This window comes from Carassius carassius, chromosome 9 (assembly GCF_963082965.1).
Source record: "Carassius carassius chromosome 9, fCarCar2.1, whole genome shotgun sequence".
NCBI lineage: Eukaryota > Metazoa > Chordata > Actinopteri > Cypriniformes > Cyprinidae > Carassius > Carassius carassius.
In genome coordinates, this window is record NC_081763.1 from 9,046,471 (window position 1) to 9,063,900 (window position 17,430).

At 37.3% G+C, this 17,430-nt stretch overlaps 1 protein-coding gene across 1 annotated transcript in view; it reads right to left on the minus strand.

Annotated features, from left to right (window-relative positions):
• Nucleotides 1–17,430, minus strand: part of LOC132148866 (Na(+)/H(+) exchange regulatory cofactor NHE-RF1-like) — a 33,023-nt gene that overhangs the window by 14,855 nt on the left and 738 nt on the right. The window contains exons 2-3 of the mRNA XM_059557616.1: nt 5,337–5,507; nt 3,946–4,099 (exon numbers count right to left, since the gene is read on the minus strand). Coding sequence (XP_059413599.1) covers nt 3,946–4,099; nt 5,337–5,507 — 325 coding nt within the window. The remainder of the gene's footprint in view (nt 1–3,945; nt 4,100–5,336; nt 5,508–17,430) is intronic.

The window sequence follows — 17,430 nt, forward strand, 5'->3', positions numbered from 1 at the left end:
TTAAATTACGTAACGCCGTTACATGTAACTAGTTACTCCCCAACACTGTTAGTTCTAGACCTTTTCCGATCCCGTCCCCCTCTCTGCTTCTTGTCCAAAAGTAACTTTCCCCATTACAATATTTACTTGTACTTCTGATATTTAAGCCATTTTAATATCTTTTTTTTATACAGGTATTTTTCCAATAAAATACTTTAAATTCTGAATATTTCCAAATAGATATCTTTACTGTTACATAAGTGTTATTATGAAATGCAACACTGCTGTAGTGTGCCCCACAGGTCCCGGGACTAGTGTTGTCAAAAGACCTGGTACTTCGGTACCAAGTCGGTACTAAAAAAAATTAAATGTGACGGTACCACGTTTCTTTAAGTACCGGTAGTACCGAGGTCCCGTTCAAACCCGGTTCAGCGCTATGATTTCCGCGAAGCAGGAAACTAGGACGGAATCTCAAAATCCAGTCATGAAAATGAAACTTACATTTTAATATGGACAGTCATGGAATTTGTCAAAGTTAGCATAAATTAATCAAATCAAATCTCCATATGGACGAGTATCTGTAAACGTTAAGCCGCAAAAGTTGTTTGAAATATGAATCCGTGTTCTGCGCGTCTCTGTGTGAATTAATGAATGGCAGAGACGTGCGGGTTTGTTTACTACATAGACCGAAGCGCATTACGCTTGCATTAAAGGCGCAATATGTAATTTTTCTGCTTTAAAAATAGCAGAAATCACTATATCTATGTTATATATATTTTTTAGTTGTGTACTTACGTTATCCCGAAAGTTTCCACAAACTTTCAAATCCAGAGAAAATATAGTTTAATTAGAAGACACGGCATGTTTCTTTATTTCCGTTTTGTCGCCCGTCTATGGCGTCATATTAACTTTGACCCATCTAGTTTATCTAACTTCCTGCAGAACCGCCAAATACAAAGGTGAACAGAAGCAAAGACGAGACGAAGAAGAAAAAGTAGTAGCTAGCCTTGATTGAGACTATTATATTTTATATTTATATTGTTTATATTCGTATTTATACCTCAATCAATAACTTAGTTATGGATCATGATTATGCTTTGCCTGCACGTTCTGTGAAGCGCAAACGTACGGGTGAAAAAAAATGACCTGAGAAGGTTTTGGGACGAAGAAGAAACGAGACACGGGTAAATATTGGAGTTGCATTTCCAAGATAGAGAGAGCTTCGTGACAAGCTGAAACTACAGAGAGATGCTTGCATTCTAATAAACAGGTATGCATCCATTCAGCTAACTATATCTATCCGTATATTTTGTGAAACGATGATGTCTTGTGTAAAACGCAGACGGACTAGCTCTCATGTAGAGTATAATGTAAATCTACATGTGTTCTATATCTAGCTGGATAGAGTAGCTTCAAATGCAGTTCACTATCTTGTTCGATATCATAGTATAAACGTAATTATAATTATTAACAAAAGGCAACCATGTTTTTTAACATATATTACTACTAGCTAGATGGAATATTGATTTGATAGGGGTCTGATAATTCATATATCTCTCCGTTCGAAAATACGTGATTGTCAAAATACTAGGCTGCTGCTGCTGTAGGTGAAGGGAGACCGCTGACAGACCAGGCTCTTGTCTTCATGACAACAATATCTATACTTCATGTTGAACATAAATATAAAGCCTACTGATAAAGGACACCGTCAACAGTATTGACGGCAAAATAGACTTATGTTTGACAGGTGCAATATTTGAAAATCGATAATTATTTATTTATTTTTTAAATTACATTTATATCTGAATTTATGTCAACCTATAGACTTTCAAACATCAAAATGTCATGAATTAATATGTATTTGTGTACAAAATTACATATAAACATATTTTCCTATTATATTTTGCCTGGAAACGCTTCCAACACGCGTGCGTGTCGGTGAAAAATAGGCGTCGGTTCTATTTCTAGCAAGCACGCGTTTTCCGCGCGGCTCACACAGGCAGTCTGCAAGCTCTAACCTATTAACATGGGAGCCGAATTAAAAACTGACATGCCACGCAGCTGAGACGCTTGCGCCACGCATCCAGTGTGTCGCTGGCCTCAGTTAAAATGAGTGAGGAATGTGGGGAGCGATAGAGCGCGTGTTCCAATGAACAACAACTCCCATGAGCCTACGCTCTTTCCCGACGTCATCAAAGTACGTCTTATGTTAGTATTTTGATTGAGTGACCCCTGGTGGCCAAAAATTCCATACTGTACGTTTAATTTCAGCATCTGAGCTTCAGAGTTCTCTCTCCATGAAGCGATCTGAACTTTTCAGTTCATCTCAATGGACGCACAGCACACCTGTATTTGATGCTCTGTAAACTCTGTGTGAAGGCGCACGACTCGCCGTCGCTTTACTGATAGCGCTGTTTCTCACACATGCAAAGAGAGCGAGAGTCTTACCACGCTGAATCGACATGCTATATGTAAACTATTCTTTGTTGTCTTCTCCTGTCAAAATAATGGAGTTCATTTAGAATTATTCATATTCATTTTAGAACAAGCAGAAGACATACCGGTTTCTCCGGTAGTGGGCGGAGCTAATGCGCTAATGGCAATTTCATTGGCTGGCGCTGATCTAGTACCATCCCTGTTTTGATTTCAGCAAATCAGTTTGACCGAACGCAGACAACTTGATTAATATTCATGAACCCGGCAGCTCATCAATTCATAGTGCATTGTATATACATTAGTATGATAGTAGAATTAGTAGTAGTATTGTCTTTTAATAATAATTAATATGATCTATTACTATTTTATTTACAGAAACCCTCAATGACCAAAAATATCTTAAGCATCGCCACCAGTCTTAAGTTCAGTTAAAATGACAAATATGCATTCATTAGGCCTAAAACTTCATTTTTACATAAAGGCATTGTGCTAGAAATATTACTATTATTTAGTCAAATGTATGTGATACTGCTACTACTGTTGAAAAAATGTAAAACTTTATTTTTTTAAAGAAATAAATCACAATATTTCTTCCATGTTTTAATTTTAATAGCAAATCCCCTTTATTTACCAAAAATAAAATGTGTTTAAATTTAATAAATTAATTAAATTTGGGTGAAACTTGTTTACTGTTTTTCATAATTATATAACTTGTAGAAAAACTTTAAACACAATTGTAAATAAGTATAAAGAATGGCATTGGTTTTATTTTTAGTGCTAAAAAGTTATTTTTTTTAATTAGCATATTTTTGTGTTTTGCTTTGGTACCGAAATTTGTACCGAGAACCATGGATTTTCACTGTATCGGTATCGAATACTGAAATTTTGGTACCGTGACAACACTACCCGGGACAGCCCGTGTTCCAGTCTAATGAAGAGTGTGATAGCTAATCCCACGGCCTGACTGTGCACTGAAAATAACTATTCACATTGAATCGCAGATAAAGGGCGTGATTCTGGCAGAAAACAGATTTGTCATGAGTATATAATTACCCTCAGTGAGAACAGCAACACCTGAGATGTCTAAAAGCATTCGACAGCTCAATCCTCCCGTTTTCACTCAGTTTCTATGATTGAACTGATTAAATGTGATATTAACGATAGCAGCTAAAGAAAGTTTCCACTAGCGCTGACGCCAAACACTTACTCCGTAAATAAAATGAGTAAACACTGTCTCCACTCACTCATGACTAATCTTGTGTCAAACATAAACACACACACACTTTTGGTTTCCATGGCTGCCATTGGCACTGCACTTTCACTGGAGATCCTTGGCACTAAGTGACACAACGAGACAAACTAAATTGCTTAATAGCAAACCCAAAAGAGAGACCAGAGAGAAAGCAGTCACGCATTTCTGAGTGACCCCTGGCAGACAATGACACCACCTAGAGGCAGCGTGACACTAAATCTTCTTTGACAAAAAAGTTTTACTCTATATTTTGTGTCAGGTGAGAGTTTTGTTTGTACCTTTGAGGTGTTCTGCAGTGGGCGTTACTCGACACTTCTTGAAGAAAGCATCTGTGTCTGGATCTACGACCAAGAGTGTCGTGGTGTCACCCCCGGCTTTAATAGCAGCCACCACCTCAGCATGCTGCTTTCCCTCCACCAAAACCCCGTTGACCTGAAAACAAACAATGACACATCTGAAGACTCACGCAGGACTAACTGACTCACACTTAAAGGCATTCAGTATACAAAATTGTATACACAGTATACAAAATGCTGTTGAAATAGCAGGAGTATGGTAGTATGTAGTATTAGTAGTATGCAACAGTCAGCAATTGAGACTTCCTCATTTAAATTAACTAACGATCAGCCATCGCTTCTCATAGTCCAATGAAGAAAATCAGTAACTTTTTGTCATTACGCTGACATCCATTTTTAGATGCATTATTCACATCTGCATTGTTCCAACAAAGAAAGTGTTTATCAAAGCAAGGATTCATTTTTCAATATTATCAGTCTCCTTTCCTGCTGTCCGAGGAAAGGACATCCTGTGCCTTTACTTCACAAACACTGAAGTTTGCATGTATGCCCAAAACATGAGAGAAAATTGTGACTTGAAATATGCATTATTTAAAATCTAACAACTTTAAATATTCATAAACATTGATTTATTAAACATAAGATTGAGAAGTCAATGTAGATTTCATTTCAGGTGGCATTTAAAGGAAAAGTTCACCCCAAAACGGAAATGCTGTCATTCATTACTCACTCTTCAGTTTTCCTAACCTCATATTTTCTTTCCTCTTTGAAACACAAAAAAGTTGAAGATGATTCATGCTGCAAGACTTAAAGAATGACAAGCCGGAGGGTAAATCTGGGAACAGCTCTGAGACTCTCTCTGAGAGTCTATAAGTGGAATGAGGGTGTGTCTGTTAGTGGAGCCCAGGCCCGGAGAGGAAACGGACAATGTGCGCTCAGCAGGAACAATAGCTGCCTGTCCAACACAAAGAGCCCAGCTCGCAGTAAGAGGCCCCTCTGGGACAACAAAGCCCTCCATCTCTCTCCTCCCTCTGCTTCCTTCCCTGCCTTCACTTGTGGCCTTTCTGTGGCTCTCGCTCCGGATGAAGCAGCTGAACTCAAGAATTACAACAGGACAGTGAAAACCTTCCAGAAAAATACACTTACTTGTGCTTTATTCTCCGTATTATTTACATTGTCTACAAAATAATTACGTATTCGAATCCGTTCAGGAACAAAACACCATTTTGCATTGATCAGAGACGCACTGCAATTCTTGAAATAGAAATTGAGAAAGAAATTCAATATCTTTTGAACCCAAAAGCCGAATTCTAAACAAATTTTCCTAAGTGTGTCTATGTATGGTTAGGGACCCGTCTAATGTGTCTCTGTACCTGTATTATGCGGTCTTTGGGCTTCAGGCCGGACCTCTGTGCTGGCGAGTGTTCATCTATAGCTCTGATGAACTGGCCGGGTCTGGACTTCTCGCTGTGCAGGTTAAAGCCGAAGCCACTGGGGCCTTTCTTAATGACACATAGCCGGGGTCTGAGCTGGGTCTTCAAGTCCTGCAGGACAGACACAACACAACATCAGCACAATTAAAAACAAGCATGTGCCACAGGAATGCAGGAAGTTTGACGCCTCATTGTCCGTGCCTTTTATCTTATAGGATATCGTCTTATATAGAATCTTAAAGAGCAGAAGTCCTTAACCTAAGAATCCAAGAAAGCCTCACTAAATCCTGAGGCCGGTTACTAAACTGCTAAGTCTAGTCTTCCAAGTTAATTTTTTTTTGGTCATATCTTTTTTCCGTCACAGGTAGACTGGTCTAATTTGAATCTGGAATGTAAGACTCTTACTCATCGACTAACTGGTAGCTGGTCAGACTAGCTCTGAAGACACAGTCTTAGCATATTGTCTGTGTTTATGTTTTTGGCCCTTGACCAAATCCAAATCACTGTATAAGGCACAAAAAAAGAGACTCACTGCCTAATTTTCATGTGATTTTCATTCAGCTGACAACCTTTCATTTGTGAAAAAGAAGTACACTTTAGCATACCTAGAAAAAGAGTTCTTATTATGGAAATAATAGACTTGGAAAAAAAAAAACTTAAATGTGGATTTAATCTAATGTCTTTTAATGTGTATACAAATAAAAATAACATGTATTAATGTTTAAATCTATATTAAATAAGATTATTTTTGCATTTATTTAGTTTTTGAGCAACCCTAAGTAGGACTTAAGCACATTACTTCGACTGTCTTACGGTAATTAAACATTTATGGTAAACTCACATATAATGTATATTATATATAAACTTGTATGACATATTTATTTATATTTCTATATATTTTTTATAATATTTACATATATTTGAAATTAAATATTTGTAATCATCAATATGCAATTTAGTACATTTAAAATATACACGAATGTAATACCGACATTACATTTAACACAATTATAATCAGGGACTTTACACGTGCTTTAGAACGTTAGTCAGCACATAGAAATAATTGTGTGTAAAGTATGTGTACGTCTTTATTACATCACAAAAGGCCATTAAAACATAATTTTAAATCTACTTTTAAGTAAACCTTTTCATTTGACTTTTACAAAGTGCAGTTTTTAAAGTAAGCGATTAATGACAACATTTTCATTTTGGGGTGGAGTAACCCTTTAATGCACTTCATTTTCATAGGGTTTCATTACGTTCTCCAGTCCTGTCTGCTGGACTGAGGAATAGACGCAGACAGAAGGATGTTTTCCCTTTGTCCTGAATGTGTTGGAAGTGGACACCTGATTATGAGCCGCCCCTCACTGTTCTCACACTGCACACGTACGGTGCATTGTCATCCAGGAAAATAACACCCTTCCGCTCCAAGTTGGGTCTTTTTATAGTTTTCTGGACAGTGTTTGTAGTAGTTCCAGTCTGGACAGGGTTTGTAGTAATCACACCCTTTATTGTAAGGGGAAACCATTTCACTTTCCTGGTGGGTACAATAAACCTAAGTTAGGGTAGGTGGCATATTTAGTTTAACACAGACAGAAACGAGGCTGTCAGGGACTGTCCATACAATATCACACTTTTCTGATAAAAAGTTTAATACGTCAGCGGTTTGGTCATATGACTGCAAATATAAGCAATAATATAAAAACAGGATGAAAAATGAAGCACATAAACACCACCGCAGAGCCGTCCTCCCTCTTACACACAGCATTTCCTCTCTGTTGAGCTCAAGCGCAGGAAGAGCTGGACTTCCTGTGGACCACACCTGTCAGAAACAATGCGTAACACCACCCGCCTTCATCCACCCTGAACCACAGCACAACTCACACGCTCCATCACAGAGCCGCCAGCCTGGCGCTCTGCCCTGAGGATGGGTCCACATCGTGATCAGTCTGTGAGGGGTGTAACCTGCGCTGACCAATAGTTCTGCTGCTTTTTAGACACATTTTAACTTCCACTCTGAAATCTTTCACAATAAATCACAACACAACATGATCCAATCATTCTGCCCACTATTAAATCAATCAGACTTTCTACAGTGGATTATTTAAATGTGGCTCAAAAGCTTTGAAACACCAGTGAAACGTTGCTACATTTGGTTACGTAGAAGACAGACTTTTATTATATTTAGTTTTCTGCAATACATATTTAGATTTTTTTTCTCTAGATGACTTGAATATGTGTGTTTAGAAACAATTACAGTACAGACCAAAAGTTTGGACACACCTTCTCATTTAAAGAGTTTTCTTTATTTTCATGACTATGAAAACTGTAGAGTCACACTGAAGGCATCAAAACTATGAATTAACACATGTGGAATTATATATGGAATTATATACATAACAAAAAAGTGTGAAACAACTGAAAATATGTCATATTCTAGGTTCTTCAAAGTAGCCACCTTTTGCTTTGATTACTGTTTTGCACACTCTTGGCTTTCTCTTGATGAGCTTCAAGAGGTAGTCACCTGAAATGGTCTTCCAACAGTCTTGAAGGAGTTCCCCGAGAGATGCTTAGCACTTGTTGGCCCTTTTACCTTCTGTCTGCGGTCCAGCTCACCCCTAAACCATCTGGATTGGGTTCAGGTCCGGTGACTGTGGAGGCCAGGTCATCTGGCGCAGCACCCCATCACTCTCCTTCTTGCTCAAATAGCCCTTGATGCCTTCAGTGTGACTCTACAATTTTCATAGTCATGAAAATAAAGAAAACTCTTTGAATGAGAAGGTGTGTCCAAACTTCTGTTAACACCAAGTATGGTAACATTAACTATAACTAATAATGTTTTAAGAATGGTTATAATAACAAAACAGAGAACTATATACACTTTCAGGATGCATTTTCCAGCTAATAAACGATAAGGACATTGTCAGCCAATCAGAATCCACACAGCTTTAAAGCGGCAGACAACAACTCAGCAAATTTATAATATACAGGTTTGTATCATCCATTGGGCCACCCATCCATTTATTGGACTGATGACTGGAATGGATGGACAATGACTTTTAGGGAGCCATTCTTTTAGGGCGGAATTATTTGGTGATTAACATGCCATATTGCTGATGCCTAGACATGCACACTTTACAAAAACTAAACCTCCGTCAGTAACTATAAGTGAACAGTTAAAATACTTCCACTTGAGTTATCACAGGCCACATTCCCACTGATTTTGACGCATTCAATAGGACTATAAAATAATTATCTTTATTACAAGACAAATTATACTATTGTAATAATACCACTGACTTATTTAACAATAGTAGTATTCTTCAGACCAATAGTACAATACTAACATTTATGTCTTACTTTAGTTTATTTTTCAAATTTGGTAAAGCTTTTATTTTGTGTAGAAATGAGCTCATGAAGAGCAGCATATACTGTGAACCGAGCCACTGTGAGACGCTGAAACACCAGATCATCAAATCAACACCATGCCACGCTTTTATTTATTCAGTTAAATTGTGTTTTGCGTCTCATGCGGAGGAATCTCAGAGAGGGCATGGAATCTGAGGAATCTGCTGCAATCACAAACGCCTGTCCATCTTGTGAGGAGGAAACATTGAAATGAAAATGAGAGGAACCAAGGTTTGGCTTCCACAGAACATCCTGTGTACACAACCCTCTGGCCTTGACCTGAGATCAGCCCTGCCAACCCCAAACAATCACAGCAACTGCCTAAACCAAAAACTCTTCCAAACTCTGAAACATGGAGGGTGGTAGTATATATTTTGGATTGCTTTACTACTTGCAGTTTAATGGGGGACCAATGAATTGTTAATGAAACACATCTGAGGTTAAATCAGTCGAAATCCAACAAAACATCCATATTTCAACAAGTAAATCTCTGTTCATTCCCAAACAGAGAAAATGACATATAATGTATCACAACGTCCAAATCCTCAAATGCACAGACATGATGTGCTGTGATCTGAAACAGGCTGTTTAAGGGACAGATGCAATGGAAAAATATCAGAAGATAACCATGTGGGAAAATTAATCACAATAGTTTTCCTATTTCATTTCATCTTATTGTCATACACAAATGCACATTAGACAGAACATCCAGAAAAAATATTTTTTGTTTGTTTGTTTTGTTTTGTTGTTGATACATTAGAATTAAAGCACTAAAATTGATCAGACCTTTTTTTGCATGCATAATACTTACAAAAGGTGTCTGTGGGCATTGCTTAAATGGTTGCCAGGTGAACCTACTGTATCTAAATTACATAACATTTGATGCAGTCAAAGAGCAGATCATTTTTTAATTGCAGTCATACAAGCCATTTCTGCAGTTTCCAAAGTGTCCATCAATATTTTCTCACAGCTGAAAATTTCATGACACAGCAAAATCATATTTTGTAAACGGAGTCAGCTGATTTGATGTTAAAGGAGAAGCAGATCTGATGTCTCAAGTGTTTCTCCTCACTCTCATGCTATACATTGCAACACTAGCAGAAATGCTAGTGAAACAATCAAGCAATAAAATGTATAATTCTTCCTTGCTTAATTTTTTTTTATTAGAAATTTCTTGTTGACTGCTAATTCAGTGATAAACGATTGCCCAGATAATTACTTGACAAGAGTGTGTCATTAAGCCCAAAAAACAACTTTAACTGACTGTACCTAACACTATGCAGGTATGTAACTTTGACTAGGCACACATTTAGCAAAGATGCGCTAGTATGTAGCTGCCTATTCAGACTGTGACAAGCTTATCAACCATTTACAATTCAATCATGCTATCAATGACTCTTCAGTCACCCCTGTATTGCTGACATACTTGAAAATACAGTTCCGGCGGTTTGAGCTCTGTCTTAGCCAGGAGCTTGGTCTACATTCCGGTTGCATGTTCTCTAATAAATGAACATATGAACAGCAGATATATTAAACATTTGAACAAAATATGAAATATCAAAATATAAAAAATAAATTAGAGCAATGACTAAGCGTGCGTTGCACACACCAACATGAAATACGTCTCTTACAAATCTGGAACGCAGGTTTTCTTTGAAGTACATTTACATTTATTCACTTAGCTGACGCTTTTGTCCAAAGCGACTTACAATTGCCACATATGTCAGAGGTCGCACACCTCTGGAGCAACTAGGGGTTAAGTGTCTTGCTCAGGGACACATTGGTGTCTCACAGTGGATTCGAACCCGGGTCTCTCACACCAAAGACATGTGTCTTATCCACTGCGCTAGCACCACCCTTGTAGTATCGATACTAATAAATGTAGGAATCGTGACGTTTTTAATTTCCGAGAATCACGATACTTTTGAAGTATCGGTGCACCGTGCAACACTAGATGGACTTGAGTCAGAGTCTGTTTGTCTGGAGTACTATGACATTATTTATTCCCCGTCTACAGCCTGTGATACTGGGATAGACACTAGCATCATCAAGACCCTACATAGGACAAGCAGTTTGGAAAATGAATGGATAGATTTGTGGTGGTTTATAACTGTCACCCCGTCCCGTATACGCGATGCCTACGTTTACTTCACTATATTACAATTAAATCTGATCTAATCTTGACAAACTATATATCGTTGGAAAGGTCTAAGACTCCCAAATATATATTTTACCAATGTTTTTTGTTAAAAATGTAGGAAAAGTAATAGATTAATTTATGACAAGAGTGCACCCTCATAAATCTACATTATAACAGGAGTTTTGACCTTTGTTTAAAAAAAAAAAGACTTCATTGCCTTTTTCTCTATCACATTTTAGAAATCATCAGAAGTTATATATCGACTGAAAACCTAAAATCTCAAAATTCATCCTTTAAAACCCATTATAAAATCAGACATTGCATTACCATGTAAATGGTACATCAATATCATGTTACAAAATGTTTTCATTCATGAATTATAAAAATTTAAGTTTGGATCGTGCACTATAAAGTCTATGTTCAAAAACGTGAGTGACAGTTAAGGGGTTATAGCAATGTTTCTTAACTCTGTTCTTTGTGGCACACAAACAGGCCCAACACCCTATTTTCAAGTTCTGTCTATCACCTGATTCAATTCAGGTTGCTAGCAGAGGCTCCAAGATTTAAAATGGATGAGCCAGATAAGTGAGACATCCGAAATGTAGGTGTATCCCTACAAACAGGGTTGGAAAACACTGTATAATCTACTCTAGATACATATTGTATGGTAGATGGTTTGTGACAACTATATCCTGTAGGTTTTCTAATACAACAATCTTGACCAACAGTTCTTTAGAATACACTGAAAAGTAAACCCTCTGATGACAACAAATATTTACACATAGCCCTAATATATAAATAATTCCCTAGTGAACTTCTTATAGATTAATTGCACGTATTACAGTGGACTGATCTCCATGGTCACTGTATAACACAAGTTACATCTGTGCTAAGAAACAAAGGCTTGATGAGACAAATTATAGCTTCCACAAAAATTAAAGATGTTTCTCAACAAGGTCAAAACATTTCCATTCACACAGCTTCATTTCACCCTGTCAGGTCCAAAGGTCACCCATATTAGACTAAATAGTCTGCAAATGATCAACCTCACTGTCAAGCTTACCCATCTCTAGGCTACAAGACCACAGATGATGTAAAACAAAAACAAACAGTGAGTGTTCATGAGCCAGTAATGAACTTGTACTCTTGTTCTGGTAACAGGTGGTGTATTACTGAACTCTCTCAGAATGGTATCAGAGCTATTAAATGTACAAACATATCCCAAAACTGAGCCCTATTATGTCTTTAACAAAACTCCAGACAGAACAGAGTCTATTCCTCATCTCTGGAAACGAATCTATCCCTCTCCATCCACTCAACTGGTCTGATTCCAAACCTATGGGCATGTCCTTCGTGGTATCCTGTAAGGGAGGAGTGTATTAGGACACGTTTACATTAGTGTTATTGAGTCACTTCAGTGAAACTAGAATTGTCTCTTATTAAGTCTGGCTCATGACAGTATTCATGTTGATGATGCAACCATAAAGTTCTGACTTAAAAATACAAACAGTAAGAAAACAGCCTAAATTACATCAGAAACCCACTTGGGGTACCTCAGGGTTCGATACATGGCCCCTTCCACATTTTCATATACATACACTCCCTGGGACCGATTATTTAGTTAATTATCTCCTCCGTCTCAACACATGTAATGCATTTATTCATGAACCTGATCTGAACTGGTCTATACAAGCTCTTTACATGTTTCTGTGCTTGTAGCAGTGTGATTGGCCATAGCGGAGATGCTAATCTATTTTAGCTTGATAAAGTTTGCCATTTCAAGTCAGACTTTGTTAAATAAAAGGTTTAGCTTATTGCCACAGTAGATTCCATCCACAAACCCCAAGAGGAAAAACCCTCTTCACCTGCTCTTCCTCTGGCACTGGCCTGTCTATGAGTGTGAGGTGGGTTTGGCCTGCTCTCACAATATGAAGAACAGATCTCCCCCCGGACACTATACAAAGAACACACACACACACACACAAGCAATCACGAACACCTTCAGAGGAACCTGCACCCACCCACCTCCATCTATACAGTCTGTGTTTACATTCTAACAATCATCTGTTTCAGGCCATACCACACAGAGACTGGTGTTTGTTTATTAAAGGTACAGTGCAATTTGATCTCTAAATACTTGGCTTTCACATTGACAACAATGTAGCAGGTCAAAAAGCTACAGATACAGGACAGAACGTAACCAGATACTGGTAAATCAAAGTTACGTAGATCAATGAGAATGAAATAAAACTAGTTTGGACATTCTGCATACATATGATTGATTAAGATGATTTTGACCTGGGTTTCACCTAGTTTCGGTTCACTGGTGCACACCAGCTTTTGGAAACCTGGTTTCATGCCAAACCAAACAATCGCTGATGTAAAACAGACCAAAATCTCTATTTTTAAAGTGCCGGACCGCACTACAACTAACAAATACTTCTGAATATTTACTAAGACATACTACATTTTGTGGAAAAAGTGAATCCAACCACAAAACCAAAAGTATTTCCTTTGTCTGGATCCTGAACTTCTACAGATTCAGGGTCAAATGTTGTTCTTGTTGTTTGTAGACTAAGAGTGGGAGCACTGCTCCTAGATCAGTGCTTAAAGACAGGGGAAGTGTCATATCTGCACATCCATGAAAACAATCGGAGGAAACTGCTCTCAGCTTTCTGGAGAGCCTGGTGAGCCAGCGGCTCCAAGAACAGATTCCCACAGACTGTCTACAGACTCTTTGAAGATCCACTTTCAAAAACACCCCGATCACATGTTCTTGTTTCTCCATGAGTGTTTTCAATATAAATGTTATAGGAGTTGTTGACTCTTGACTCTTGACGATTTATAAAGAATATCTCTTTGGGTTTGAGACTTTAGTCTCGCAACTTTACAGATCTTCTTTATGTACCAAGAGCTTGTAACACTCCAAAGAGAAAGGAAAAATTGAAGTCGCATCATATGACCCCTTTAATATGAAGTAGATCAGGGATCTTGCCCGGTCACTGAGATTCCAGAGTAAATGTGCCCGGCGGCCACGGGATGACGTACCCTAGTTCTTCCTGACAGAGAAGTTATGCAAGAAACAGCAGTTGACCTGGGGAGTCACAGTCACTTTAATCCAACACAAAAGCACTTCCACGCAAGTAATTGGCTCAGAGAAAAGGCTTATGTAAGATCAGTCATCATAAAAACAGCCCTGCTATCCTCAAAGATTTCATTCTGACTTCCCTTCGGAGCAGTACAGGAAAGCAACAGGCTCTTAACATGGAAACTATGGGAGGAGTCATGTGGTGCTCATGAAAACATCAAAACACAGCCCGGGTTTTCTCAGTTTCTCATTCAAATGCTCACGTTGTAATACCAAAGAGAATTTGGTAAGATTCTTAACTCTTGTGTGATCACAAAAGGATGGAACCTGCAACATCAGCCGGTTTTAAAGGGCAGTTCTTTAACCGAGAATACACTCCGATCTATGTGGAGTCCTGTGCAACATGTGATGTATTTTTGCCTATTTTGCCACAGTCTCAGTTTGACAAAACTTTTCAAACTTAAATCTGTTTGAAGGCTAGTTTGAAGAAAGAGACGTGTGCTTGATTACATTGCATGTGAATTTGTAGTGTACTTCAAATCTTTAAAGTAAGTTTTTATTTTATTTTTTTTACTGTATTTGCATAATATAATATCAATTAAATAAGGCCACTTAAGTGCCCTTAAATATAGTTCACTTTCAAACTACTGTGTTAGTACAATTAAGTACTATAAGTGCACTTTTTAAAAAAGGTCAAATAAAATGTTCTAAATTAGCATGTTATTAATCTTTTGTCATGGTTTAAAGAAGTACTCTAATTTTGATGGGTTGGCTAATATACCAAAGCACATGTAAAGCGCTTGATTATAATTTTAACTCTATTGCATTGTTTGATATAATAGTTAATATATTTTTAATGTTTTAAATTACAACTACATCATTACAAATGTGTAATTGCAAATATATGACAAATACGTTGCAATAGAAATTATATTAAAATATATATTTGAGTTTATCATAATTTTTTGTCTGTACATTCAACAGTACACTTTAACCATATCGCAAAGACACCAGAAGTAATTATGAAATTACATATAAAAATTAAGTACTTAAAGGGACAGTTCACCCAAAATTGAAAATTATGTCATTAATAACTCACCCTCGTGTTGTTCCAAACCCGTGAGACCTCCATTTATCTTCGAGACACAGTTTAAGATATTTTAGATTTAGTCCGAGAGCTCTCAGTCCCTCCATTGAAGCTGTGTGTTGTTGAAGCATCGAAAACACATATTTCCTATTTAAGTGGGTCAGAAAAGAACTCTAAGGTTCAACTAATTGCATTTAATATAATTTATACTATAAAACATTATTATTTAATTGCAATTAAAATGCAATTAAGTGCCCAAAAACATTAAATTACTACTATTTAGTATTTATGGTTAAATAGGGCACAAAAGTGTACCTTTTTCAAAGATACAACCCTCAAAGTACCTTTTTTCTTCCAGAGTGTGAAGGCGATTGCTAAAGTGTTTGCTAGGCAGGGGATGTCAAGCAGATAATAAGGTGATCTGAGAGGTTACTATTTGGATTTGATAGACCAAAGCTCTAGGGAAGATCTAGGGGGAGTAACAATCGATATGGAAAAAAAAAAAACGATATGGAATATTTTTGATCATCAGCTATGGGTATATATATATACCCATATAGTACAAAAAGTACAGTTTGTCAAGTAAAATTAACAAACATAACTTGAGTGGAGGCTTGTAAATAGTTCAACATATTCTCTCTGATGTATCATAAACCAAAATTGTCAAAGTGACCCTCAGAGAAGCCCTGCCCTCATCCGATCAGACTGATCACTACACAGTAGATCACTACAGGTGCAGGACGCATGCATCCACACACTCAGAGCACAGTCCCAGAGGTGCATTGTGGGTAATTTGGTTATGCAGATGACACGAGAATGAAAAGGGGGTTTAGGCGGTCAACAGGACTGTCACCATGGGGAGCCCAGCTGTTGTGGAGTCTGGCCTTGTTCCTCCTTGAGTAATGTGCAAATCATTATCATGTGAGCAGTACACACACACACACACACACACACACACACAAGATAGCGTGGTTATAACCGTCTGAACAGAAAATAGAGCCGTGCGTGAGAAAAACACAACAACAAGAGCTTTCTCAGACAGCTGCACGTCACCTGAGCAAAATATAACCCTTCAGCTCTGAGACACACAGATGATCTGTTCATCAGGTGAGCAGCTTCAAATGATGTTCTCCAGACATCCTGTGAAATTGTGTTTACTCTGGACCGAGGCTGAATGCAGTTGTTTGTCTCCTGTGAGAACTAACTGTGTTCCTGTGGAGGACGTTCTCCTCAAACAGTGAAGCACTAAGTATGTGATCTGCCAAGTGCACTACAGTGTGTAGGTGTGTATTTCACAGTTGTCATAGCACGCTGTTATAATAGCTTGGGGAATACAAAGCACATTTTTTTAACTGCACACATGGACAGAAAAATCTAGCCGATTGATATTTCTGTGAATTAAGCATGACTAATTATAGAGACAAAGGTTAGGGTTAGGATTAGAGTTTAGGGTTAAATTTAACCTTTACAAAAAGTACTGTGGCAGTACCATGTTAAAGTGATTAGTCTGTTAACAAGTAGCATATTCATTCACAGTGTACTGTATTTGCATGGTACTACAGTACTTTCCTAGTGGGTTATACGAGACAACTAGCTATTTTAGTATAAACTTGCATGACTGTGCTAGTATATTCACAAAAGCTTTGTGGTAATATCACTGTACTTTGTTATATACAGCAGGGGTGTTACTATTTGCTCAGATGTTCAAATTAGTTCTCAACCAGTAATTTTTCTTCAGTGGCTGATTCTCATTACATAACTTCCCTTGTGAATGTAATGTGAGTAAATGAATATGTATAGATTCAATTGATTTTAAACACAATTAGCTGAACTTTAGAAATTCAGAGTGCTTTTTTTGACCCATGCATACTGTAAATAGCACTTAATTCAATTAATTACACTTTTCAAATCAAGTCAAAAGATTTCAAGTTGACTTGCATACTAAAGCAAGTTCCTTTAAAAGTAAATAATTGCAACTTAAGCATTATAAATGGGTAAATATATTTAAATATACGACATACAAGTTTCAGTAGAAGAGACATTAAAGTATATTTTACCATAGTGAAAATACATATTAAGAAAGTAATTAAAGTGTTAAAGTAATGAAAGGTAATTTGAAGTACACTACAAGTGTTAAAACTATTACAATTACATCCTTTATGTGCATTATACGGTGAATGATTATCATAATCGTGTTTGCATGATGCATTAAAGTATACAGAAAAAAACTGAAAACTTCATAAGCAGGCTACCATACTTTTCTGTCACAACATACTTAATGCTATTTTACTTCTCATACTATTATGGTACT